Source organism: Centruroides sculpturatus, unplaced genomic scaffold, assembly GCF_000671375.1.
Source record: "Centruroides sculpturatus isolate CEXI.00-Female unplaced genomic scaffold, Cexi_2.0 scaffold713, whole genome shotgun sequence".
In the NCBI taxonomy this organism is placed as follows: Eukaryota; Metazoa; Arthropoda; class Arachnida; order Scorpiones; family Buthidae; genus Centruroides; species Centruroides sculpturatus.
The window spans coordinates 179,482-205,853 of NW_019385143.1; the positions used below are offsets into that span (position 1 = coordinate 179,482).

General features: G+C 25.9%; 1 protein-coding gene across 3 annotated transcripts; it reads left to right on the forward strand.

Annotated features, from left to right (window-relative positions):
* On the forward strand, positions 1-25,196 carry LOC111635370 (sodium/potassium-transporting ATPase subunit beta-1-interacting protein 4-like). 3 transcript variants are annotated; one of them, XM_023380317.1, is made up of 7 exons: positions 1-286; positions 8,190-8,327; positions 8,424-8,504; positions 17,268-17,465; positions 20,064-20,124; positions 21,272-21,350; positions 24,745-24,913. In XM_023380317.1, exons 1-7 carry the CDS (start codon positions 233-235, stop codon positions 24,779-24,781), a joined length of 648 nt encoding a protein of 215 aa, XP_023236085.1. In that variant the 5' UTR covers positions 1-232; the 3' UTR covers positions 24,782-24,913. The 3 variants fall into 3 exon arrangements, with proteins under 3 accessions (XP_023236085.1, XP_023236083.1, XP_023236084.1); XM_023380315.1 differs by lacking the exon at positions 21,272-21,350 and having other exon boundaries at positions 24,745-25,196; XM_023380316.1 differs by lacking the exons at positions 1-286; positions 8,190-8,327; positions 8,424-8,504; positions 17,268-17,465; positions 21,272-21,350 and adding exons at positions 17,853-17,991; positions 18,088-18,168; positions 18,835-19,032 and having other exon boundaries at positions 24,745-25,196.
* The last annotated feature ends 1,176 nt before the right edge of the window (positions 25,197-26,372 follow it).

Consider the following 26,372-nt stretch of genomic DNA (forward strand, 5'->3'; position numbering starts at 1 on the left):
TTAAACATGGACGGTTTTATATTAGCGACCTCTGTCGGTTACAATTCATACTCATGAATAGAGATTCCTCATAACAACTTACTCGTAATTCCGTTTAACTTTTTTTTTTTCTTTAATTTGTGGACAAGGGAGGACTGAGATCGCTGATCAGGGATGATTAAATGGGTTAAGTTACGATAATTATAACAACAGTTAACGTTTTAAGGCACTCGGCGGATAGAATTTTGATACCATGGCTTGTTGTACGTCAAGATGTTTCCTTCTGACGTTATGTGTCGTGCAGTTGGTAAGTTTGTTTGATTTTTCTATTATTTATTTTAATTTAAATATAATATATAGCGTGTGCACTTTCAGTTCTGACTGTTTTATCATCATCACTTTTATATAAATGCAATTTTTAATTTTAATTATTTTTTCTAATGCTTTTCTTTATCATAGATTTAGTAGAAGTTACCTTTAGTCAATTGTTTATATATGTATGCATGAGCTAACTACCTAAAAATAATCTCTACCCATTGACTTTTGTGTTAGTTTTCGTATCTGTAGATTATTGTAAAACTTCTCTAATTTGAAGCTCCGAGAGGCAAGAAAATCTGGTTATGGATGATTCAAGTTATGGAACAATAGAGTGAAAAATGCCGATTTGTGTTTTTGCTTCCCTTGCATTATATAAAGAATCTTTGATAGTGTTTTTTGTTTTAAATAGTCCGTGTAATACCTTTTGGCAAAATGTTCAATGTAGTGAATGCAATCAGTTTTACAGGTACAGTACATCTTATTGAAATAAAGTGAGAGATCTTGCTTTGGATTGGAAATGGTTGTTGCACTGTACTACTAACTGTCAGAAAATTTCATGGAAATCTTATAATTAGGACTTTTTTGAGAGAATAAATATTAAAATTTGCATCGAGGAAGTTGAAAGTAACATAAATTGGTGTTGGGACTGTGAAAACCTTTGACTTGGAAAGAATTTGAGTTAAGGAAATTAGAGTTGATGTTAAAACCTTAAGCTATTCTGTCGAGATGTACCAAATTTCGTTTTCTTTGAGTTAAAGAAATATTCCATTTACAGACATTTGAATTAAAAAAGTTTTACTTAATTTTACGAACATATCTTTATTATTACAAATGCTTATATACTTTATAAGCATTTTAAAAGAAGTATATGCATATAATTACTATTTTATCAAATCAAACAAAGATAACTTAAATTAAAAAAAGTATAAACTTTTTAAATGATAAAATAATTCTCCATTCATTGATCTAAACAGGAATTTAAAACTGCACAATTCATAATGATCCTCTGTTCTATTTTTTTGTTCGAGCATCGTGGAGTGCAGGGTCTGCCTGGTCTGCATTGAACTCCACATTTCTGCTTCAATGCTTCTGTATAAAAGCTAACAGAATTTAAATCGTATAAATGTTGCAGATAAAACTGTAAATTTAGTCACAAGTTTTTTCTTAAGAATAAATTGATTTAATTTCCCTTTTAAAAATCAAATAAAATTTTTGTCTGGAGAGGAAATTCTTTTATATAATTTATTAAATTTATTTTAATTAGTTGTGACAGCTGCCAGCTAATTGCTAAAATTAAATTTATAATTGCATAAATAGCTTTAAATTGAAGTAATTATTTGTTCCGATTATTTGCTTCAATAACAACAACAGAAGGAAACTTGGTTACACCGTTGAATGACTATTTTTTATTTTTCCGTTAACATGGTCTGTACAGTTTTGCTGTTCGCTACACATCAAAATTTTTTCCTTTGCTTTTTAATACAGAAAATTTTGAAACAGTTAATAATATTTAAATATAGTTTAGTATATTTATATTAAATATTTGCAACTTATTTTATTTAAAATAATAATATATAAATAAATTTGGAAGGTGGTTATTAAAAATCTGGAATATACTTTAACTATCTTTCAAACATTTCATTTTAATTCAAGTAGAGATCAGTGTTTCAAATCAAGAACTTTAATAAATTCCAGAATAATAGAATTTTTATCTACATTAAATTTCTTGTAAATTTACCAACCATTTTATGTTTATTATGCTAATTCATCCATAAATTTTTGCATTAATTTTAGAATATTTAAGTATTTATAAGAAATACTATTTTTATTTTATGCAAAGTAACTTGTAACAGAAACATATTTTTAGTAAATATTAATTTATTCAAAAATTAATTCAAATGCAGATAAAATTTTATAAATGATTTCAGATTTTGTATAAACTTATTAAGCAGTGAATATTCTGTAGTACATACAGTATATTAAAGTGTGCAAATTATATTTTATTTTTGAAATAGTAAATAATTTTTTCTGCTAGTATTGTTAGTATAGTAGTAGTTATTGTTATTTTTTGAGCTGAACATCAGTACAACTGTAGCAGAACTACAAATATAAATTGAGGAAATTATAATATTGACATATCCTGTCTTGTTACAGAATATGGGAATTTGTGTCATATTTGTAATAAAAACAATTTTTTTGTGTTGCGTTTAATGTTTAATTTTAAATTAATCTGTATTAGCTTGCTGCCTTGGTTACCATTCTATTAATATACAGACTACTCTGTTTGATTAAAAACTATTTGAATAAATAATAAATGTAATTAAATTTCTTTACTTGTGCTTATTTCAAAAAGAAAAACTAACAGTTANTTATAGGGGGATCTACTGTATTTCTATTTACACAGATTATTAATACATGGCAAAGTCTTTATTAAATTATTTAACTTTAAGACATGTACAATATAAATTAAACAAAATGTAATATAAAATAAAAATTTAGAGGTCCCTTGAAAGCTGCAGCCCCAAGCTTAAGCTTATTTAGCTTAATGGAAAATCTGGATGTAAAGATGAATTTTTTCAGTTTTAACAAATCTGAAATAAATACAATGCAACATCATTCTTTTAAAAACATTATGATGCATATTTCTATTCTATCTTTAGTTTCTATTCAGTTTTATTCACAAAAACATGTAGTCATACTTTTGAAACTAAAAGAATTTTGATTTTTCAGACTAAAAAGAAGTTAAAACATTTTTTCCCCTTACTATTGATAAGGTGATTGGAATTTTTTTTTTTAATGTGATGTTTCATCCTTAGTGCATGCAAAGGATCTATTCAAAAGATAGTAGAATGACCTTGAGCCATGCATTTAGAAAACAAAACAATTTGTTTAGAAGTTTTTGTATTCTTTCAATCAGCTCTAAAGAAGCATCTTATAAAGTTCAACATTAAATTTACCTATTTATTTTACTAATATTGTATTTTTTTGTTTTTTTTATGCCATTTCAGGCATTTATAATTATATTTATTTTTATTATATATATATATTATATAATAGATTAATAGAATATAAGGAGTAGATGTTTAAAATGGTTTCCTAGGTTATTATATTCAAACAAGGAAGTTTGAACAATTGCCAAAATGAGACAATTTTAATAATAATAATAGTAGTAGTATCATGAAATATAATGTGTATATGAAAAATCCCAATCAAGTTTAAGCAACTATTTTATAATGTACAAAATAATAATAATAATAATAATAATAATAATAATAATAATAATGGAGTTAAACTTTAATTGAAAAATGCCGTGTATTAGTTCTATTTATGCAAAATTGATTATATTATATAAAAATATATAATTAATGTTTGATTTATTTTATTAGAATATTTTTTAGTTTTGTATTGATTATAACTAATTCTTATTTCTTTATAGATTTTGAAAATATACTGTGCATTATTTTTTTATATTTAAAAAAGAATTGATTTAGATGAGTAGATTTAAATCATGTATTTGGATAGGCAAATTTACTATGCAATTTAAATTCGTCATATCAATACTAATAATAAATTAAATGTATTCAGTAATATGTAAATAAATGATCCTAATAAAAAAAACAATCATTTTTTTTTAAGGAGTTCAGTTATAAATAGTAAATTTTAAAAGTATATTAATAATCATAAATCTATGAAATATAAACATTTTCATATATGTATTGTTTCTGTAATAGTCTAGAAAAATGATCTCAATTACATAAACAGCCTTTTGTTTTGTTTTTATTTACTGTTTTCAAATAATTTTTAAAAATTTTTTAGCTATATTTTCAAAATGAAGAATAAAAAATGTATGTATATATCTGATTTAAGAGTTTGTTAGAAATATTTTTCATCACTGTATACTTGATTTTGAAAATGGTGTAAAATTACATTTTTGGTAATTTTACATTTTTGGTCAAGATTCATTACAACAGAAATAAGTATTTCTGTTGTAATGAATCTTGACCCAAGTTTGTGTGTGTACACAACCATTTGCAAATTGTTTTCTAAGAAAATATATTTGATGATGTCTGCTGTATCATTAGTAATCAAACGTACTTGACTCGCAAGTAAAATAAAATGTACTGTACAGAATTTAAAATTTTGTGAAATTATTTTAATTACTGGAACTATTTTCTAGAAATCTCAAATGGAAGAAATTTTGTGCACCTTATTTTAATAAAACTTAATCAAAGATATGCTCATAATCTTACTTGTCATTTTTCATGTGGAAGCTGAAAAAAGATGCAAGCTTATAATTTTTTTAATACAGTAGAACCTCATTAATTCAGACTAATTGGGGGAAAGTCTAGTTTGAATTAGCAAGATTCAATTGTGTATTGTGTGGTCCAAAAAAGTACACTTTTCTTAAAGTCAAATTTTATTGAGCATTTTAAATGAACAAATATGATGCTATGATAAGCTTTTACAATGCAAAAGTAGTAACAGAAGTTTGTTTTTGTGTTGGTTATCAAATTAAATTTGTTGGCATTAACATTTATTAATTTGAGTTTAAAAAATAAGCTAATTTTTGTTTGTGATTCCTTTAACCATTTCTTGATTTTATTTCAATGCATCTGTTCAAGAGTAAGGTAATAGTTGTCAGAGTCTGAATTAGAATTGACAAACTCATTTTGAAAAATTAGTTTAAAAATTACACAATGTAAAATACATGAAATCCTTGTTAATTCAAACTCAGACAGTACAAAATCTCATTTGTAACTGTACTAGGCCTATTTGTCCTAACTGGGAATATAGAGATTTACACATTAAGGAATTCAATTAGTTCAAAATATGGCTACTTCAAAATTTGAAGTGAAAATTCTGTCCAAATTTAGGTGTTTTTGGGTGTTACTTTACCCATGGAATACCCTTTTTTTCTCTTATCTCGTAACATAAAGCCAGTTTTTGGGATTGCAAGATTGGACTATGAGTAGCAGATTGTTGAGATATTTGTAGGGCTACTAGATTTGAGTGACTTACTAATTTTTGGGCCAATTTAAAAAATGATTTGGGCTACATTTTANAAATTAATTAAAAGTTCCTCTTTCATAATTGGTTTGTAATATTTAATTTTGTTTAACAAGTGTTTTTAGTAAACAAAATATGTAATTAGTCTGAAATCATAAAAGCCAATCATTTATTATACTTAAATGTTTTGAAAATAATAAAAAATAGAGATATTGCAAAATGATTTACTCTTATTTACTAATATTATCACGTATTAAGATAAAATTAGTTACAAATTTAATAACTATATACTGTTGCATGGCTCATTATACATACTCTGTAGTTATTAAGAAGTGTAAAAATAAATTTTCATTTTTATTAAAATGAAAATTTATAATTTATTGTTATTAATCAAATTATGTTATTAATCAAACATTAATAACATTTGATTAATGAAAAACTTTATAACCAGATTTTGCTTCTTAATTGCACAAAAATAACATGAGAGTATTATTAAAACAATGTGCTTTAAAAACTTTAATTAATGAATTTTTATCAGTGCAATTAAATAAAAAAAATTAGTTTGAATTAATAAACTTGCAAATAAATTTCAATAAATTTTAAAATGTCTTATTCTGTAGTGATGAAAATGGAACTTTATTAGTAAAATTCTTTGTTTATTTAATAGTTGATTAACTTATTAAAGCAAATCATTTCTTGAATAAAAATTTTGCTATATAAAATTATTTAACATAAGCAAATGTGATCAATTATCCAGTTAAGTATTTTAATAATATAAAAATATTCATTAGAAAATTAATATTTAATTATTTTCTACTTTAGAAAATGAAACTACAGTGAATTTAAACTGCTTTTGTTAAATACACTTAATGAATTTAAGACTAACTACTATTTCACTGAAAAGTTATATTATGAATAAATTCATTGGTATCAGAGAAAGATCAAAGACCATCCTAAAAATAAAGAGATGTATTTGTGAATGTGAAGCCACACTAACTTGTTTTAATAACTCATTCTCTCTATTGCAGTTGATTTCATTGGTGGCTTTGATTCTTTCTCGGCTTATCATTCCCCATCAAAGGCATCCCATTTGCATCTGAAACCGATGTACGTATATTTGCTTTCCTGTGATATAATACTTGTTTTCTGGCTGCCAATTAATAATTTCTTTGTTTATGCTAATAACTGACAGCATGAAAATATATATTTATATTAATAATCAAAATTTAAATCAGCTATATAAAACTTAATTTTAGAGAAATTCAGTTTTTTGTTTTTATGCTTGCTTCTGAATGCAGAATGTAATTTCTAATAAAATTAATTTTTTTATGCATGTTAATAGTTTATAATAAATTTTATGTGAACCTAAAAGGGTAAAATTTTCATCCAGCTTTTATTTTTAAATACAATATTTAGCTTATAACTGAAAATACAATAATGATATTTTTGACATCAAGTGATATCATCATATTTCAAGAATTAATATATTCTAATCAATAAAAATAAAATATAATGAGAAATTTATATCTAATGATGTAGTAAGAAATAATGTTCTTTAATTCTTTAATATAAATATTGTACTTATACAATTAATCTTATTTGTAAATGTGTATAAAAAATTAAAGATGTTAATATATAGTTGAATAGCTCTTCAAGAAACCTTTAAAATTCATAAATAAATTTATTTAAGTAACATTTTTGGCTTTAAAAATCTTTTTAAATATTAAAGTTAATATTTTAGCATGTTTAATATTTCAAAATGTTAAAGTTATCTTTAAATTACATTGACAGAATATTTGAATATTGTATGCTGATGTAACCTAAAGATAATTTTAAAAAGTGTTAATTAAATAAGTTTATTGCTAGGCTTTAAAGATTTGTTTGTTAATTTATTTAACTTTAGATCCAATAAAATATCTTTAATTAATGTATAATACCAGATAACAAAAGTAAGCATTTATGAATAAAAAGTAAATAAATTAACTTTGCATTTTTGGAGACAGTGAACATGTTAAATGTCCCTAGATGTGTGTTGAAAAATTTTTTTTTACATTTTGTTTACTTATTATATGTATTTAAAAATGCCAAAGAAATATGTAATAAATAAAACAATAAAAAATTTTATTTACAAGAAATACAGCAAACTTACAAGTCTTATGAGCAGACTCTGGGTCTTCTGCTAGGGTTAGGAGGGTCCTTCCCATTATTTAAGATGTTAAAAATAGTGGGACACCTGTAAGCATAGTAATTTAGAAAAGTAAAGCATTTGATAATTTATATTTTAGAATGAATACTGTGCCAAGCATTCAAATTGATTATCAAATTTACAGGTTATAAATAAAGTAGTTATGAAAATTTGAAATAGAAATTAATATATAGATTAGTTCTTAAATTTATATTATCAACACACAATGGAATTCCTAAAGATGAAACTATTTTGTATTATATAATAACAATAAATGTAAAATTTAATTCTTAGGATGTAATATATGAATTTTTGAGATAATTGCTGTGATGTGCAATAACTTTAATATTGTTCTTAAAATTATTGATTATTCACATTAATGGCACTAGAATGTGTCATATAAACATTAATTATCAGTTTCTGTCCAAAAGCATTTATAGTAATCAAAAGGTGTTAATAAAGCTAACAGTTGCAACTAATGGCAGCAGAATCTTAAATTTTCAAAGTTAAATTCTGATAGTTTATGCACAAGAACTTAGTTTTAACTTCTTATAGTATATACAGAATTATTACAATAGAGATTTTCCATTTGCATTGGTTATCAAGAGAATATGATTGTAAATATTAAATATTTTTAATATCATAAATATTAGTAAGCATCACAAATTAATAAATTATTAGTATTAATTTTAATTTTCAGATTGCTACTATTGAGCGACAAATTTTTGATTTTCTTGGATATATGTGGTCACCAATTGTTGTAAATTTTGTCCAAATTATTGTTGTGATATTAGGTTTTTTTGGAGCCTATCAGTACAGGCCAAAATATATTGCTATTGTAAGTATACAAATTATTTTTTTCCTCTTTTCTTTATTAAATTTCTTTTATAAACATTATTTATTTATTTTTTAATATTAAAAATCTCTATTTCAGTATATAGTATGGACATTGTTATGGTTAGCCTGGAATATTTTTGTGATATGTTTTTATTTAGAAACAGGAGTATTAAATAAGGTAAGTAAAATATATTAATTCATAACAATTAGAGTAATTAAGAATACAATTTAGCTATGCATTGAATACAAAATTTTAGCAATATTTTTTTCATAATTTGGCTGTGAATAATGAAAATTTTAACCAGATTATATCAAAAATTTTAAATATAAATATAATTTCAAATAATTTGTTATCTAATTAAGATTGTTTTTAGATGTTAGAATTGTTTTATTTTTGTTAAATTTTAAAAATTTCTTATATTATTTAATATTGTGTGTTGTTTAAAAAATGGATTTGACAAAGCAGATTTTTTTCTTCATATTACAAATTATTTCAAAAAACACATTGAAAGTTGATTAGCTTGAAATACTTTTTGGAATTTATAATATAATCGAGATGGGTTGATAATGATGATAATAATAAGTGCAGAGCCCAAACGGCTAGGAGTTGAAAGTTGAAATTTGGTACACAGAGTATGTCATGAGAATGTACACTAAAAAGAGATTTTTCGAAATTCTCTCCCCATGGAGGAGAGGGACAGGATTAAGGCTTACTATGAAGAACTCAGCTTCTATTATATTATTTTAGATGCGGTTTTTTGCATTTTAATAAGGTATGCATGAGAATGCAAATTAAGAAGGAATTTTTCAAAATTCCCACAGCGGGGGAGAGAAAGAGGGTTAAGGATTACCCTGAAGAACTTGGCTTCTACTGTACTATTTTAGATGCCTTTATTGCATGTATGCAGGAAATTGAACATATTTTTAGACCCTTCTAAAAATTCTCAATGATATTTAGTGTTCCATCATATATAAAGTTGACATGGGGAGCGCATTTTATTCAAACTCTGTCTTAATGTTTGATTTTATGTTTGAATTTATATTTATGAATGATTCTGGAAGATCCAGCTTATTTTTCAAATTTAGTAAACCTGAAGAAGAACCCAGAAAGAGTTAGGGAAATGTTTATTATACGTAAAGCTCCAATAATTTAGTAATTAATGGAATTATCATTATCTTTGAAACAGATGTCTTTGTACATTCATAAAATGATTGAAAAACTGTGATAACACTATAGGAGTTCAAGGAATCAGTTATTGACTTTTTGGATTGTTTGTTTTTTTATGGTTTTTCTAAGAACTGTTGTTGTTGTTAAAAGTTTTTGTAACAATTCAAACAACAGGAAAGCTTTCAATACTAGTAGCATTACTTTTATTGTTTTAAAAAGTTTATCAAGGGCATGATTTGTTTATGACTACAAACTCTTAAACTTATTGGATGTTGTATCTTTTATAAAACATACATTACAGAAAATGCTAAAGCCCCTTAACACTCATTCACAGATTATAATATGTGAAAGGTAAGTTAAAATAGTAAACATGCAAACAGTAGAGCTCAGAAGAGAATAAATGAAATTTTGTAGCAGTTAAAGATTTTATAGACTGGTTTCTCAATTCAAAGGACTGATAAACAGTTTACATTTGCAGATTCTTCTTAATTATTTTATTTGAGTCAATAAGTTCTAAAATGTTGGATTTCTTGTTTACAGTTGCGAGTCTAAGCATACAGTAGAGCGTCATTTATCCAAATCAATTGGGGACTGGGGTTGTTTGGATAACTTATTTTTCGGATAACCAATTATGTACGAAAAAATATATTAATTTATCCCGTGTTGAAATTTTTCTCTATTGCGTGTTGCTTCGCGTTGAATTTTTGTCGATGTTAAGCCTAACGAAGACAATTGTATCGTTAAAAATTAATTTTTTATTTTGTACAAGCAAAATAAATATATTGAAAAATATAAAAACAATAAAAAATTATACTTCAGAAGCTAATTTAGTATCAAAAACGTAAAATATTTGAGTAGCCGAAGACATAGCCAAAGATTACAGTGTCACAGCACTGACGAAAATTTAAATTTGTCGACTGGAATTCCTTCGGATAACCGACCTTCGGATAAACGATGCTCTACTGTATTCAAGCTTGCATATTCGTAAATGTTCTTAGAACATTACGAATATGGAATGTTTTAAACATTTAAAAGTTTTAATGTTTAAAATTGCATTTCTATCTTCTAACTTCAGGAAAATCAAGATTTTCCTGAAGTTGATTTGTTAGAAGGTAGAAAATGGTAAACAGAGAAATAACTTTTAAAAAAACATATAATGGATTTTACACTAAAAACTGAGAAGAGAGGAATTTCATATAAGTAATGAAATAAAAAAAAAAACTAACTACTCACCACACCACTATACCAATCACATACACTGAACCAATTTACAGTGTGATACGATCAACAATGAAAAAAACAAATGTTTTTGAACCCCTTCTGGGCTCTTCATCAGGTTCCTATAGTTTTAGCTTATAAATTCGATTAACGAATGCCGTTAAAATAACTTTGTTCATGAGTTTGAATCGTTCTTTTAAAATTATATGTTGTGCATGCGTGACAAGTTCGCCTACTTGGATAAAACGGGCGGCTAAAGCATGTTGTGAATCAACTCTTGCCAGGCCATTGACAAAAGCATCTCCTCTTTAAAATTTATGCACATAGTTTCGATAGATGCTTTAAAGATGTGCATCGCCTCTAACCATTTCAGATGATCATTGGGAGGAGCACCGAGGAGGAGATTGGCCCAAGTAAAGTTGGCAACTATATCCGGGTCTGTTATGTACGTTGCAAGGGCTGTGTTGTTTCTCGCGTGATGAATATCCACCTGATGTTCCTGTATTCTGATATGCCTATGGATCTTTTAGTAGAGCCTATATATACTAAATCCCTATTGAATCTATTATCTCTCAAAGGGACACTATAGACTCTGGGTCTTCTGCTAGGGTTAGGAGGGTCCTTCCCATTATTTAAGATGTTAAAAATAGTGGGACACCTGTAAGCAATATGTATTTGGTGCCTCTTGGCGATCTTGGAGTATATAGATCTTATGTATGGGTTATAGGTGACGGGGATCCGTTCTATGTCTTCCTGTTGGTTATCATTGTGTTGGTCCAGCAGTCGTGCGCTATCTGCATATATCAGGCTATAATGCTGTATGATCTTACGTATAACTTTGCGATACCCATGTTCTGCGGCTACTCGCTGTATAGACGCTAGTTCTCTGTTGCAAGCCTGGATGTTAGAAGAATGTGTGAAGGCTCTTCTGATTCGATTCAAACTCATGAACGAAGTTATTTTAATGGCATTCGTTAATCGAATTTATGAGCTAAAACTATAGGAACCTGATGAAGAGCCCAGAAGGGGTTTGAAAACGTTTGTTTTTTTCATTGTTGATCGTACCACACTGTAAATTGGTTCAGTGTATGTGATTAGTAATGAAATCTTATCATTATCAGCTTAACTGTACACTTAAAGCATTTTGTAACATTGTTTACTTTTTAGATTTACTAGGATGTCTTGAATAAATTTTTCAGCAGAGTATCTGACATAAATCTGAAACATCTGATTTTAGGAAAGGAATATAAATGATCAGTTAATACGAGTTAATCCTACTTCAAATCCAGCGAAAGATAGCTGATAATGGTTCAGAGTATATAAGAAACAATATTAATCTATTTTGAAACATATTGGTAAAATTCAAGCTCTGACATCTTATAAAATTTCATACTATCAATTAAAATCATATTTTCGACATATATCAAGGAAATAGTCAGTCATGCAACTAAATGTTAATATTAAAATTCATTGTGGCCTATTTCCTATTCTTTTTTTAAATATGTTATTAGAGTAAGATAGAAATATTTTTTAAAAATTCCAATAATACATTCAGAGAGAATATTTAAATTAAGACAATATTTTTGTCTTAATTAAATGGGTGATTTTTATCTTAGAAATTGAATGAACAATCAAAACTTATAAATAAACTTTGAAAAATCCAATTCTTTATATCTTTATGGTTCTACAAAGAACAATAAAGAATATCTAGCAGAATAGTAGAAATTTTTCTAGAATCTGCTTGAATAAAATGTGATTTTGGGTTTTATTGTAAACTAGCTTACCTGTTGCGCATTGCTGCGATCTCAGAAGAAACGAAATTTAAGCAAACTCGTTATGATAAAATTTAATTTATATTTTATCATTTTTATTGAAACTTATTATTATTATTATTATTATTCATTTTCATTGGAAAAACATTTCAAAGTGTCGTTTCAATTCTATTTATTTATTGGAGTGTTTGTGGATACACTATATTTTTTGTTTTTCCATCTGGTGCATACACGAATAAATCAGGTTTTCCGATGCATGAGTTGGCCACATACAGTTGTCCATGCGAGAAGCACGGATTCTCCAAATTTAGCCCACACACTCGCAGCGATTGTCAGAAGTGCGATATTCCTCATTTTTATATATTTTTTAAAATCCTTTATAATTTTAATTATTTAATTGCTCCTTCCTCTCTTCCTTGGCATGTTGTGAAATTTCTGATAGTTGGATAATAAACCGTTTTATTGTAATTTGTCTTTTTAAATTATTTTGAGTCTATATTAAAATTTGAAAGGGGGGATACCTAGATCGGTAAAATACGCGAATTTCTTCCTACAACTTCGGTTGTTGTTCGGGGTACAGTTAAGGTTTTAACAAAGTTCAAGCGAATACATAATTAGCAAAAAAAAGTTGAAATAAAGTGATTAAACAAAAATTATTACAAATATCGTAAATAACAGTTCACAAATGCATATATAGAGATATTTTTTGAAGGGGGGAAAAGGTCTTCACAATTTGAAATTGATCGAACACACGTGCTCGAATGCTTGTGTAAACACGCGCCATCTATCGTAGGATAAATGTCAGAAACCTTTCGCGGGAGTGTATTAAACAACTTCTCAAAGTTTCACGGCAATCGGATAAACAGTTTGGTAATGCATGAAGGACACACACACACACACACACACACACATTCATTTTTATATATATAGATTTTGTTAGTTATTTGTAGAATAGAATTTAAATTCAGATAAAAGTTCAAACAGACTTGCATTTATATTTAAATTTAGGATTTAAATTCAAGTGTTCATTATTAATTGGCTTTTTAATTTCACATCATGTGAAAATAGTTATATATAATTTAAAGTTGGGCAAAATACTAAATATTGGTAAAGATATTAGACATTTTGTACCAGTGTATGCTGCTGTATACTTCAAATTTGGTTACACATGCTTTTTAATCTGTTTGAAGCCAAAACTTAATGACTACACTGTGTTAAAATTGATTGAAAATCCTACAAAAATATTAACGAACATGTTATTTCCCAAAAGTAACATTCACAATGATTTGTGTACATATAATAATTTTCTAGAAATGTACTGTGTACATTAGATTCACAACAGCTGAGATTTCTTGTACTCAACACAAGAAATCTTGGACATGAGCACCTGTGGCTTGATCTACTCTTCAGTCAGGACATTCCTTGTGGAATCCTTTATGGTACAGGTACTAGGCAAAATGAGTGTCTTTAGATGCTAGACTATATTTGGTGAAATGATGGCTGGATGGCTAATAAAATTAAGGGTCACCCTATTCTGGGGACCCAGCATTGAATCTGGGTGATCAAAAAAAATTTGATATTTTCAAATACTATAAAGTACTTGAAATAGGCATTGAAATACTGTCTAGTACGGGTGTTCATAATCTATGCTGTAGATCTGCAGTGCCCAAACTAATGTTTGCAGGCCAAATTAATGTGTGCCTGCAGCACACATTAATCTGGCCTGCAAATATAGTGTATTTGACACATGACTTATATACAAAATATTTGTATTTCCAGCATGGAATATACAAAATATTTGTGATCTATGACTGCAGTTTGTCTTGCCAGTCAAAAAGTGGACACCACTGCTGTAGATAATAAATTTATGACATGTTTTTATAATTCTGCCTCATTATAGATTCAGAATTATAGTTTTTATAATTCTGCCTCATTATAATTCTGCCTCATTATAGATAAATAATAATTCATAGAGAACTAGAATATTACATATTTATATATTTTCTAGATAATTTATCATGAGAATTTTCCATTTAGTTTCTTAGCAATAAAAATAACAGAATTTAATATTTATAATAATCGCCAAATTATGTGAAAATGTTATATGATAATTGATTTTTAAATAATTATTTACTGTAAATTTACTGTTGATCATATGGCCAAGTAATAAGATATTAATTTATTTCTGCAAGTTATTTTCAGTAGATTAATGCTAGATCCAGGTCTTTGTAATTTATTTTAAGTAGTTTTTGTTGGGGCATTGTTCTCCATCTCTCGCTTGCGTTGATTGAACTTATTGTCTTTGGCCTTTCTNTGTTTCTGTAATAGTCTAGAAAAATGATCTCAATTACATAAACAGCCTTTTGTTTTGTTTTTATTTACTGTTTTCAAATAATTTTTAAAAATTTTTTAGCTATATTTTCAAAATGAAGAATAAAAAATGTATGTATATATCTGATTTAAGAGTTTGTTAGAAATATTTTTCATCACTGTATACTTGATTTTGAAAATGGTGTAAAATTACATTTTTGGTAATTTTACATTTTTGGTCAAGATTCATTACAACAGAAATAAGTATTTCTGTTGTAATGAATCTTGACCCAAGTTTGTGTGTGTACACAACCATTTGCAAATTGTTTTCTAAGAAAATATATTTGATGATGTCTGCTGTATCATTAGTAATCAAACGTACTTGACTCGCAAGTAAAATAAAATGTACTGTACAGAATTTAAAATTTTGTGAAATTATTTTAATTACTGGAACTATTTTCTAGAAATCTCAAATGGAAGAAATTTTGTGCGCCTTATTTTAATAAAACTTAATCAAAGATATGATCATAATCTTACTTGTCATTTTTCATGTGGAAGCTGAAAAAAGATGCAAGCTTATAATTTTTTTAATACAGTAGAACCTCATTAATTCAGACTAATTGGGGGAAAGTCTAGTTTGAATTAGCAAGATTCAATTGTGTATTGTGTGGTCCAAAAAAGTACACTTTTCTTAAAGTCAAATTTTATTGAGCATTTTAAATGAACAAATATGATGCTATGATAAGCTTTTACAATGCAAAAGTAGTAACAGAAGTTTGTTTTTGTGTTGGTTATCAAATTAAATTTGTTGGCATTAACATTTATTAATTTGAGTTTAAAAAATAAGCTAATTTTTGTTTGTGATTCCTTTAACCATTTCTTGATTTTATTTCAATGCATCTGTTCAAGAGTAAGGTAATAGTTGTCAGAGTCTGAATTAGAATTGACAAACTCATTTTGAAAAATTAGTTTAAAAATTACACAATGTAAAATACATGAAATCCTTGTTAATTCAAACTCAGACAGTACAAAATCTCATTTGTAACTGTACTAGGCCTATTTGTCCTAACTGGGAATATAGAGATTTACACATTAAGGAATTCAATTAGTTCAAAATATGGCTACTTCAAAATTTGAAGTGAAAATTCTGTCCAAATTTAGGTGTTTTTGGGTGTTACTTTACCCATGGAATACCCTTTTTTTCTCTTATCTCGTAACATAAAGCCAGTTTTTGGGATTGCAAGATTGGACTATGAGTAGCAGATTGTTGAGATATTTGTAGGGCTACTAGATTTGAGTGACTTACTAATTTTTGGGCCAATTTAAAAAATGATTTGGGCTACATTTTAAGGAATTCTGCTTTGCTTGTTATAAACTTATCTGGAACATGTGAGGTTCTCAACAGCCATGTGCTGTTTACCGGCAGTTTATTTACTTTATTACAGTAATTATTATTAATTAATGAAAATAGCTTTCTGTACATGTAGGCATATTGTGTTCGCTTAATAAATTACATCAGTTACATGGTATTTGGCATATTGTGCAGAAATATGTAAATGTCAGATAATTCGAAACTCAATAATTCAAAGTTGCAAATATTTTATCTCTCAAATTTTGAACTATAAAGGATTTTCTGTAGTTGTCTGAATTGTCACAAATTTCAAATTAGTGAAGTCTGAATTAGCAAGGTTTTCTTTATATTACAATGAAAAAAAATATGCAAAAAATTTGCTTTTTGAAACTAAATATAATTACTTTCTTTTACTGTAAAAAATCATTCTTATACCCTTTAAGCATAATTTAGTATAAAGAAATAGTAACTGATTATACAGAAAAATTTATATATACAGTACTAAATTTAGATAGACAGATGAATTCTAAAAAATATTCAATTTTTAAATAATTATTTACTGTAAATTTACTGTTGATCATATGGCCAAGTAATAAGATATTAATTTATTTCTGCAAGTTATTTTCAGTAGATTAATGCTAGATCCAGGTCTTTGTAATTTATTTTAAGTAGTTTTTGTTGGGGCATTGTTCTCCATCTCTCGCTTGCGTTGATTGAACTTATTGTCTTTGGCCTTTCTGAAAGGATAAGGATAAAGTAGAATTTATAATGTAGTAGATGGCATGTTTCAAAAAATAAGAACAATAATTGTAGTAGTTATTTTAAAATGAGAAACTTCTTTAAGAGTTCTGCAACTTCATATATAATTTTGCATTAGTTGCAAAATTATACATGAAGTTATAATAAATTAATATATTAATTAAAAAAAATTGTATATTAAAACATATTTGTATAAAGAATCTTATAATGTAATTATATACAATAGTTAAATTCATTACATATTTGAATAATATGTATTTTATTTGCATTTAAATTAGATTTCCTTGCTTTATTATAATTTAAAAAATATTTTATTTTGTTATAAATAAAAGTTTTATTAAAAGAATAAAATTTATTATTCAGGATTCCAGCATTCTCAATATGGGTACAGGAAGTAAAAGCTGGTGGGAGATGCACGGCATAGGATGCAAGTCATCTTTCAATTTTTCAGGCATTCCAGAGGAACAGCACTTTTTTCCTCTTCCAACCACTGTTGAGGGTTGTATTTTACAATATTATTATGTAGAATGTATACAAGCTGGCATCCAATGTTTTTTAGCTGTAAGTTTTAAATTTTATTTCATTTAAAATTCTTTTTATGTTAATACAATTGTTTAGTAAATATATAGTCCTTCTATACTTAATATTGCAAATTACAGTACAGAATTGAATTATACAGTGTGATTGAAATTGAAAAGTTTCATGAACATCCATTATTTTTTAATGCATCCATAACAAATCTTAAATTTTCAAAGTTAAATTCTGATAGTTTATGCACAAGAACTTAGTTTTAACTTCTTATAGTATATACAGAATTATTACAATAGAGATTTTCCATTTGCATTGGTTATCAAGAGAATATGATTGTAAATATTAAATATTTTTAATATCATAAATATTAGTAAGCATCACAAATTAATAAATTATTAGTATTAATTTTAATTTTCAGATTGCTACTATTGAGCGACAAATTTTTGATTTTCTTGGATATATGTGGTCACCAATTGTTGTAAATTTTGTCCAAATTATTGTTGTGATATTAGGTTTTTTTGGAGCCTATCAGTACAGGCCAAAATATATTGCTATTGTAAGTATACAAATTATTTTTTTCCTCTTTTCTTTATTAAATTTCTTTTATAAACATTATTTATTTATTTTTTAATATTAAAAATCTCTATTTCAGTATATAGTATGGACATTGTTATGGTTAGCCTGGAATATTTTTGTGATATGTTTTTATTTAGAAACAGGAGTATTAAATAAGGTAAGTAAAATATATTAATTCATAACAATTAGAGTAATTAAGAATACAATTTAGCTATGCATTGAATACAAAATTTTAGCAATATTTTTTTCATAATTTGGCTGTGAATAATGAAAATTTTAACCAGATTATATCAAAAATTTTAAATATAAATATAATTTCAAATAATTTGTTATCTAATTAAGATTGTTTTTAGATGTTAGAATTGTTTTATTTTTGTTAAATTTTAAAAATTTCTTATATTATTTAATATTGTGTGTTGTTTAAAAAATGGATTTGACAAAGCAGATTTTTTTCTTCATATTACAAATTATTTCAAAAAACACATTGAAAGTTGATTAGCTTGAAATACTTTTTGGAATCTTATAATATAATCNACTTCTTTAAGAGTTCTGCAACTTCATATATAATTTTGCATTAGTTGCAAAATTATACATGAAGTTATAATAAATTAATATATTAATTAAAAAAAATTGTATATTAAAACATATTTGTATAAAGAATCTTATAATGTAATTATATACAATAGTTAAATTCATTACATATTTGAATAATATGTATTTTATTTGCATTTAAATTAGATTTCCTTGCTTTATTATAATTTAAAAAATATTTTATTTTGTTATAAATAAAAGTTTTATTAAAAGAATAAAATTTATTATTCAGGATTCCAGCATTCTCAATATGGGTACAGGAAGTAAAAGCTGGTGGGAGATGCACGGCATAGGATGCAAGTCATCTTTCAATTTTTCAGGCATTCCAGAGGAACAGCACTTTTTTCCTCTTCCAACCACTGTTGAGGGTTGTATTTTACAATATTATTATGTAGAATGTATACAAGCTGGCATCCAATGTTTTTTAGCTGTAAGTTTTAAATTTTATTTCATTTAAAATTCTTTTTATGTTAATACAATTGTTTAGTAAATATATAGTCCTTCTATACTTAATATTGCAAATTACAGTACAGAATTGAATTATACAGTGTGATTGAAATTGAAAAGTTTCATGAACATCCATTATTTTTTAATGCATCCATAACAATTTATTTACTACTAAAAATTTACAATTTTAAACTGAGAAAAATTAATAATAATAATAACAGGAGTAGTGCTATTTTTTGTTCTTATATAAGTTAAAATAGATGCAAAGAAATATATTCCAATTTATATTCTTTTTATTTATATAAAATAAACTTATATTCTACAACTTATTCAAAAAATATGCAGATTAAATTCATAAAGATGTGCCTAATTTCACTGTATTAAGCAAATTTAAATATGACATTAATTTATGGTCATAACTTGTCAGAATTATCTACTATTGCAGTTTCATTTTCAGTTCTGATAAATAAATATTTGCATTTTACTACATTATATTTAATTTAAATCTATCTATAACAACAGTAATTCAACAAACTTATATTAAATTGTGTAAATGGGTAAAATTTTGCATCACGTTTAAATCTAAGCTAAGTTTAAGCTGTTTAGGGAAGCCAAAAAAATATTTTCAACCAGTTATGACATCTTCAGTTAACACACACATTGAATAGTAGTGGTGTTGATATTATTCAATGTACTGTGCTTATAACCGTTTAATAGAATTGGAAATTAAATAATAAAATTACTTTATCATTTTTTTTAAGATAATGAAAAGTCTTGCAATATAGTTAATTTAAAATAATAATTAATAAATTAGCAGGAATATGTACCATAAAAAATTCACCTTTAATTTCCCAGTATTTGTTTTATGTGAAGTACTTCCACTCCTTTTAATGGATCATCATCAGGTTTACTGAATATTATAAAATTAAAAGAAGCTTGTAATATACAATCATTATCAAATAAATTTAGCAAAAGCCATTTAAAATTTTTAAATAATAGTTTTTCTTTTTTTAGCTTTGTGGATTTGGATCTGCTTGTTATACATTTTATGCATACACTCGAGAAGATGATACTTGTAAGTATTGCAGTAAGTTATTTGAAGCAGTTATTTTAAATTTAAAGATGTCAAAAGTTTTCATATCAAAGTATTCATAATGATAGTAACATACACCATTAATTAAAATGATAATTGCACTTTTCACAATAAGAAATAAAATCTGGTGATAATTATAAAATACCTGCATACTTGATTATAATTACAGTATTTTGTTTTCATAATTGGTTTGTAATATTTAATTTTGTTTAACAAGTGTTTTTAGTAAACAAAATATGTAATTAGTCTGAAATCATAAAAGCCAATCATTTATTATACTTAAATGTTTTGAAAATAATAAAAAATAGAGATATTGCAAAATGATTTACTGTTATTTACTAATATTATCACGTATTAAGATAAAATTAGTTACAAATTTAATAACTATATACTGTTGCATGGCTCATTATACATACTCTGTAGTTATTAAGAAGAGTAAAAATAAATTTTCATTTTTATTAAAATGAAAATTTATAATTTATTGTTATTAATCAAATTATGTTATTAATCAAACATTAATAACATTTGATTAATGAAAAACTTTATAACCAGATTTTGCTTCTTAATTGCACAAAAATAACATGAGAGTATTATTAAAACAATGTGCTTTAAAAACTTTAATTAATGAATTTTTATCAGTGCAATTAAATAAAAAAAATTAGTTTGAATTAATAAACTTGCAAATAAATTTCAATAAATTTTAAAATGTCTTATTCTGTAGTGATGAAAATGGAACTTTATTAGTAAAATTCTTTGTTTATTTAATAGTTGATTAACTTATTAAAGCAAATCATTTCTTGAATAAAAATTTTGCTATATAAAATTATTTAACATAAGCAAATGTGATCAATTATCCAGTTAAGTATTTTAATAATATAAAAATATTCATTAGAAAATTAATATTTAATTATTTTCTACTTTAGAAAATGAAACTACAGTGAATTTAAACTGCTTTTGTTAAATACACTTAATGAATTTAAGACTAACTACTATTTCACTGAAAAGTTATATTATGAATAAATTCATTGGTATCAGAGAAAGATCAAAGACCATCCTAAAAATAAAGAGATGTATTTGTGAATGTGAAGCCACACTAACTTGTTTTAATAACTCATTCTCTCTATTGCAGTTGATTTCATTGGTGGCTTTGATTCTTTCTCGGCTTATCATTCCCCATCAAAGGCATCCCATTTGCATCTGAAACCGATGTACGTATATTTGCTTTCCTGTGATATAATACTTGTTTTCTGGCTGCCAATTAATAATTTCTTTGTTTATGCTAATAACTGACAGCATGAAAATATATATTTATATATGGCCAAGTAATAAGATATTAATTTATTTCTGCAAGTTATTTTCAGTAGATTAATGCTAGATCCAGGTCTTTGTAATTTATTTTAAGTAGTTTTTGTTGGGGCATTGTTCTCCATCTCTCGCTTGCGTTGATTGAACTTATTGTCTTTGGCCTTTCTGAAAGGATAAGGATAAAGTAGAATTTATAATGTAGTAGATGGCATGTTTCAAAAAATAAGAACNGCTTTAAAAATCTTTTTAAATATTAAAGTTAATATTTTAGCATGTTTAATATTTCAAAATGTTAAAGTTATCTTTAAATTACATTGACAGAATATTTGAATATTGTATGCTGATGTAACCTAAAGATAATTTTAAAAAGTGTTAATTAAATAAGTTTATTGCTAGGCTTTAAAGATTTGTTTGTTAATTTATTTAACTTTAGATCCAATAAAATATCTTTAATTAATGTATAATACCAGATAACAAAAGTAAGCATTTATGAATAAAAAGTAAATAAATTAACTTTGCATTTTTGGAGACAGTGAACATGTTAAATGTCCCTAGATGTGTGTTGAAAAATTTTTTTTTACATTTTGTTTACTTATTATATGTATTTAAAAATGCCAAAGAAATATGTAATAAATAAAACAATAAAAAATTTTATTTACAAGAAATACAGCAAACTTACAAGTCTTATGAGCAGGGTTTGAACATGCAGTGTTTTAGTGAAGACCTGCTCCAAGGCATTGTTGACAGTGAATGTGTTAACAAATAATGTGGCAAAAAATTCTGATTGACTTGTTAAATTTAATTTCATAACTTAGTAACTTGTTTCCATTTTAAAATACACTGAGTGTACATAAACAACTACTATTTAACTGTAGAAACAATCAACTTATGTAAAACACACAAACTCCAGCAGTAACATGAAATATTAATACTATTTGTTCTAATATGTTAGTGCTGGAGTTTGGATGTTTTATGTAAGTATGCATATTGAATTATTTGCTGTTAGAAATTTTCTGCAAAACTAAAATATAATGATGCCTTTTTTGGATCTTAAAATCTCAGATTAACCAAGATTATTTGGAGTTTATAGTATTTCAAAATTTTATAATACATACAATTTTTTTTAATAAATCATTCAATCATACAGAAATAATGAGTCTGACTCATTTCATTAAGTGTGTAGTAAGCCATTCAGTTCTTGTACTCTTGGGCATTTTGTTACATTGTGTACTGTACAATTTAACAGTAGAATAATGTAAATTTAGTTTAGAAGAATATATTTAACTGAGAGCACTATTTAATACAATTATGTGCTTTTATGTTTTAAATATACATTATTTATTTCAAAGATTTTATTGTGAATTACTTAAAAACTTTTAGTATATCTTCTGTTTTAATGTCTTTTCTAAGTTGAATTGACCTTGAACTGTGTTACTGAAACTTAGTGTTAAGTTTTCATCACATTTAAAAAGTGAATAATTTAAAAGTATTACAAATTGACAACTAAATACGAATAAAAATTTGTCCTTTTACAACCTTCACAACCATAGGAACACAATTAACATTCTCTGCCAATGAGTATATAAATTAATTAAAAGTTCCTCTGCAACTAGATTCTTGTAAAAAAATTTCAAAACATTACAAATGTTAATTGTGTTCCTGTGTTGTGAAGGATGTAAGAGAACATCAATTTTTATTTTGTATTAATTTGTAAATTATAGTTTTTAGATTTTGGCATCTGTTGTCATTATCTGGAGTACAATCACACCACAACTCTTAAATACCTGTCTGAAGCATAGCTTATGTAATGAGTTTTGCAATAATTAGACAATTGTACTGTACCTGGGTGCATACTTTTTGTCAAGAGTGTTTGTTTTTTACAAATAAATTAAAATTTAAAAGTTTAACAATTAAGATTTTCATTAATGATCATTTTGTAAGCTTTTAAAAATAATTAATTTTATGAGTATAATAAGATTTATTCATTTTTGACTTATTAAACACTAATTTTATAGTGTATTTTGAAGACACCAAAAAAAAGATTTATTCATTATTATTACTCTTGTAATAAGATCTCATTTTAAAACTGTATAAAAATAAGATCATATAAGTCACAATTGACTGTGTAAATGTATTAGATACAGTTGTTTAAACAATAGCATATGCTAAACAATTTATTAAATATTACAAACCTTATATAAATTATTTTTTTATAACTTTCAGTGACAATAAAAAGTTTGCACTCTCATCCAATTTAATGAATAAGTTTGTTAATAGAATTTTATTTTCATTACTATAATAAGTTTATAAGTTGTAAAATTTCTTACAAAACATCTTAAATGAAAATAGAATAAGGCAAACTGACCTTTCATACGTTTCCAGCAGTGCCATCAATGTAAATGAAAAGGAAATATTTTTGGTCTTGTTCAGGCGCCAGTGTCAGGCTGCTATAGAAGATTTTCTTTTTTATTCCTTTTCAGTTGAACTTTTGAAATTTGGAATGATTTTTGAAAAAGTGAAAGCCCCTGAATGAGGCTTTTCATCTCTTCATTCATGTCAGGGGTCACCAAAGTGGTCGATGTGGCTAAGGGGTCACAACCTTTTTTTTTTTTTTTTTTTTTGCTCATACACATACACTTGTAATAAAACTTTACAGTGAGGGTCAATGTGAGGCTTTGGAAAATGGTTGGGGGTCGACGGTTAAAAAAGTTTGGCAACCCCTGATTTATGTCAATGGCATTGCTGGAAATGTGCAAAAGGTTAGTTTGTCATAAATTATACAGTAGTTTCACAATAATGTTTAATAGAATAAGGTTTACTTATAAGTTAATATAGAAATTAGTAGATAAATTAAAATATTTATTTAAAAATTTTCTAAACAACATCAACATCAAACAAAACTGCTTTATCTGGAGATATTTCAACACATGATTTTTGGACACTATACAATCATATAGTATATAGGAATGAAGTAACTCCGAATAAAGCTGTTTTGTTTGATGATTGAAAATCAGAGTATAGTGATTGATTGTAGTGACTATGGCAATGCTTTATATGATTCAAGCATAGTGATGATATCACTTGTATTAGTCAGCACATTTTTTTGACATTGTTTTTGATATTTTGTTTTGTCCATTTCTATAGAAGTGATAATTATATACTATATAAATATACTGCATGTTATCTGAAATTTGTATTTGCTCTCATGTTATTTAAATATTTTAAAAAATGCACATTAATTATATGAATTGCATGTTTGTCGTCATCAATGTTGTTTAAATGTTTTATTAATTACAGCTACAGCAAGGGTAAACTCCAGGAGCCTTCCATATAGCATTGAATATCGTTCTCAGACATTACATGATGCTAATGGCACCCTTTATCAACGACCGATGACACCACGTAAAGTGAAACAAAGATCTACCAGATCTAAACGGAGCAGTTCTAGACAAAGATATTATCAAAATCCAGTTACTAAACTAATGGACAGTAAATTAGATAGTTCGAGTCATGACAGTTACTGCACTGCTGACCTATATAGAGGACAGACAAACCCACTATATTGCAGTTCTAAACCAGATTCTCAACCAGAAATCAGGCCTAACTCAGTTCTTTATTTTAATGGAAGACCAAGTCCTATTTATATGAATGATTCAGACACTGTTATATGACAATGAGATTTATTTCTGCTAATACTTTGTTACTATTTCAGGAAGGGGACGTTTTATAATGTTTTAAGCTGAAAATCGTAGAACAGTTCTTAAGTTATTTATATTAAATAATGAAGTGTTTTGACAAAGGGGAACAGTCATTCATCATATATCATTGCAGTATTCTAAACATGTCTCATCATAATATCTTTTAATCATATATTTTGGAAACACATTCATATTTGTCATAAATTGATTCACATATCACTAATTTCATATCTGATGACACATTATACACACACAAATACACATACATATTCACATACATATTGTGTTCAAACCATTAATCAAGTGTGCCATGACTATTTTTTTTTATTTGTATTTTCAGTTTTTATTATATTTTGTAAGATTATTTTTGTTTTTTGATGAATTTTACTGACTAAAAAATATATTCAGGACCATATTTTAAAATAGCCTTTAACAGCTATGCAAGAGTATTTACTGGATAATAAATTTTTATATAATTAAAAACAAATCAACATACACTTGTTATTAAGAATCAATTTTGGATCATTCCTTACCATCAATTCTTGGGCACGTATTCTAATTTAACAGGTGCTAAACTGCCACTTACGGTAAGGCAATACAAAAAAAAAAGACAAAATTTTCACATTTACTCTGGTATTTGCCAGTTTGTAAAACTTTTAGAAATTTATGTGGTATTACAAAACTATTAAGAAAAATATATATTAATGTTGTTAATACTTTGTAAATCTATGCTCAGAATTCTGTTGTGAACATTTAAGATACGAGCATTATAATTTTATTTAGGATCTGAAATGTTTTCTTAACATATGAAATTGTCAAACTGTATTTCAACAGGATATTTATAATAAAATTTGTCTATATGAATTGCTAGAAAAGACAATTTGTTATATTTTATCTTTCTTGAATAAATTAAAATCTTATCAGAGATACTAGAGAGATCAGTTATCCAATTACTATATATTTATATATAATTGTAATATTAATGTAAAAATAACACTGTGCACTAGCACAATCTATATTGTCATAACAATAACTTTCCTAATAGAGATATTATCAGATGATGTATTCTGGATACAAAGAACAATTCAGCAATATTTCAGCAGAACAATTCAGCAGCTAGTTAAATGACAGAAAAAGATTTATATTACATATATTAACTATAAAAAAAAATTATAATACAAAAGGTTATTTGTGGTTAGCAGTTTCATACACTGACATTACTTTAAC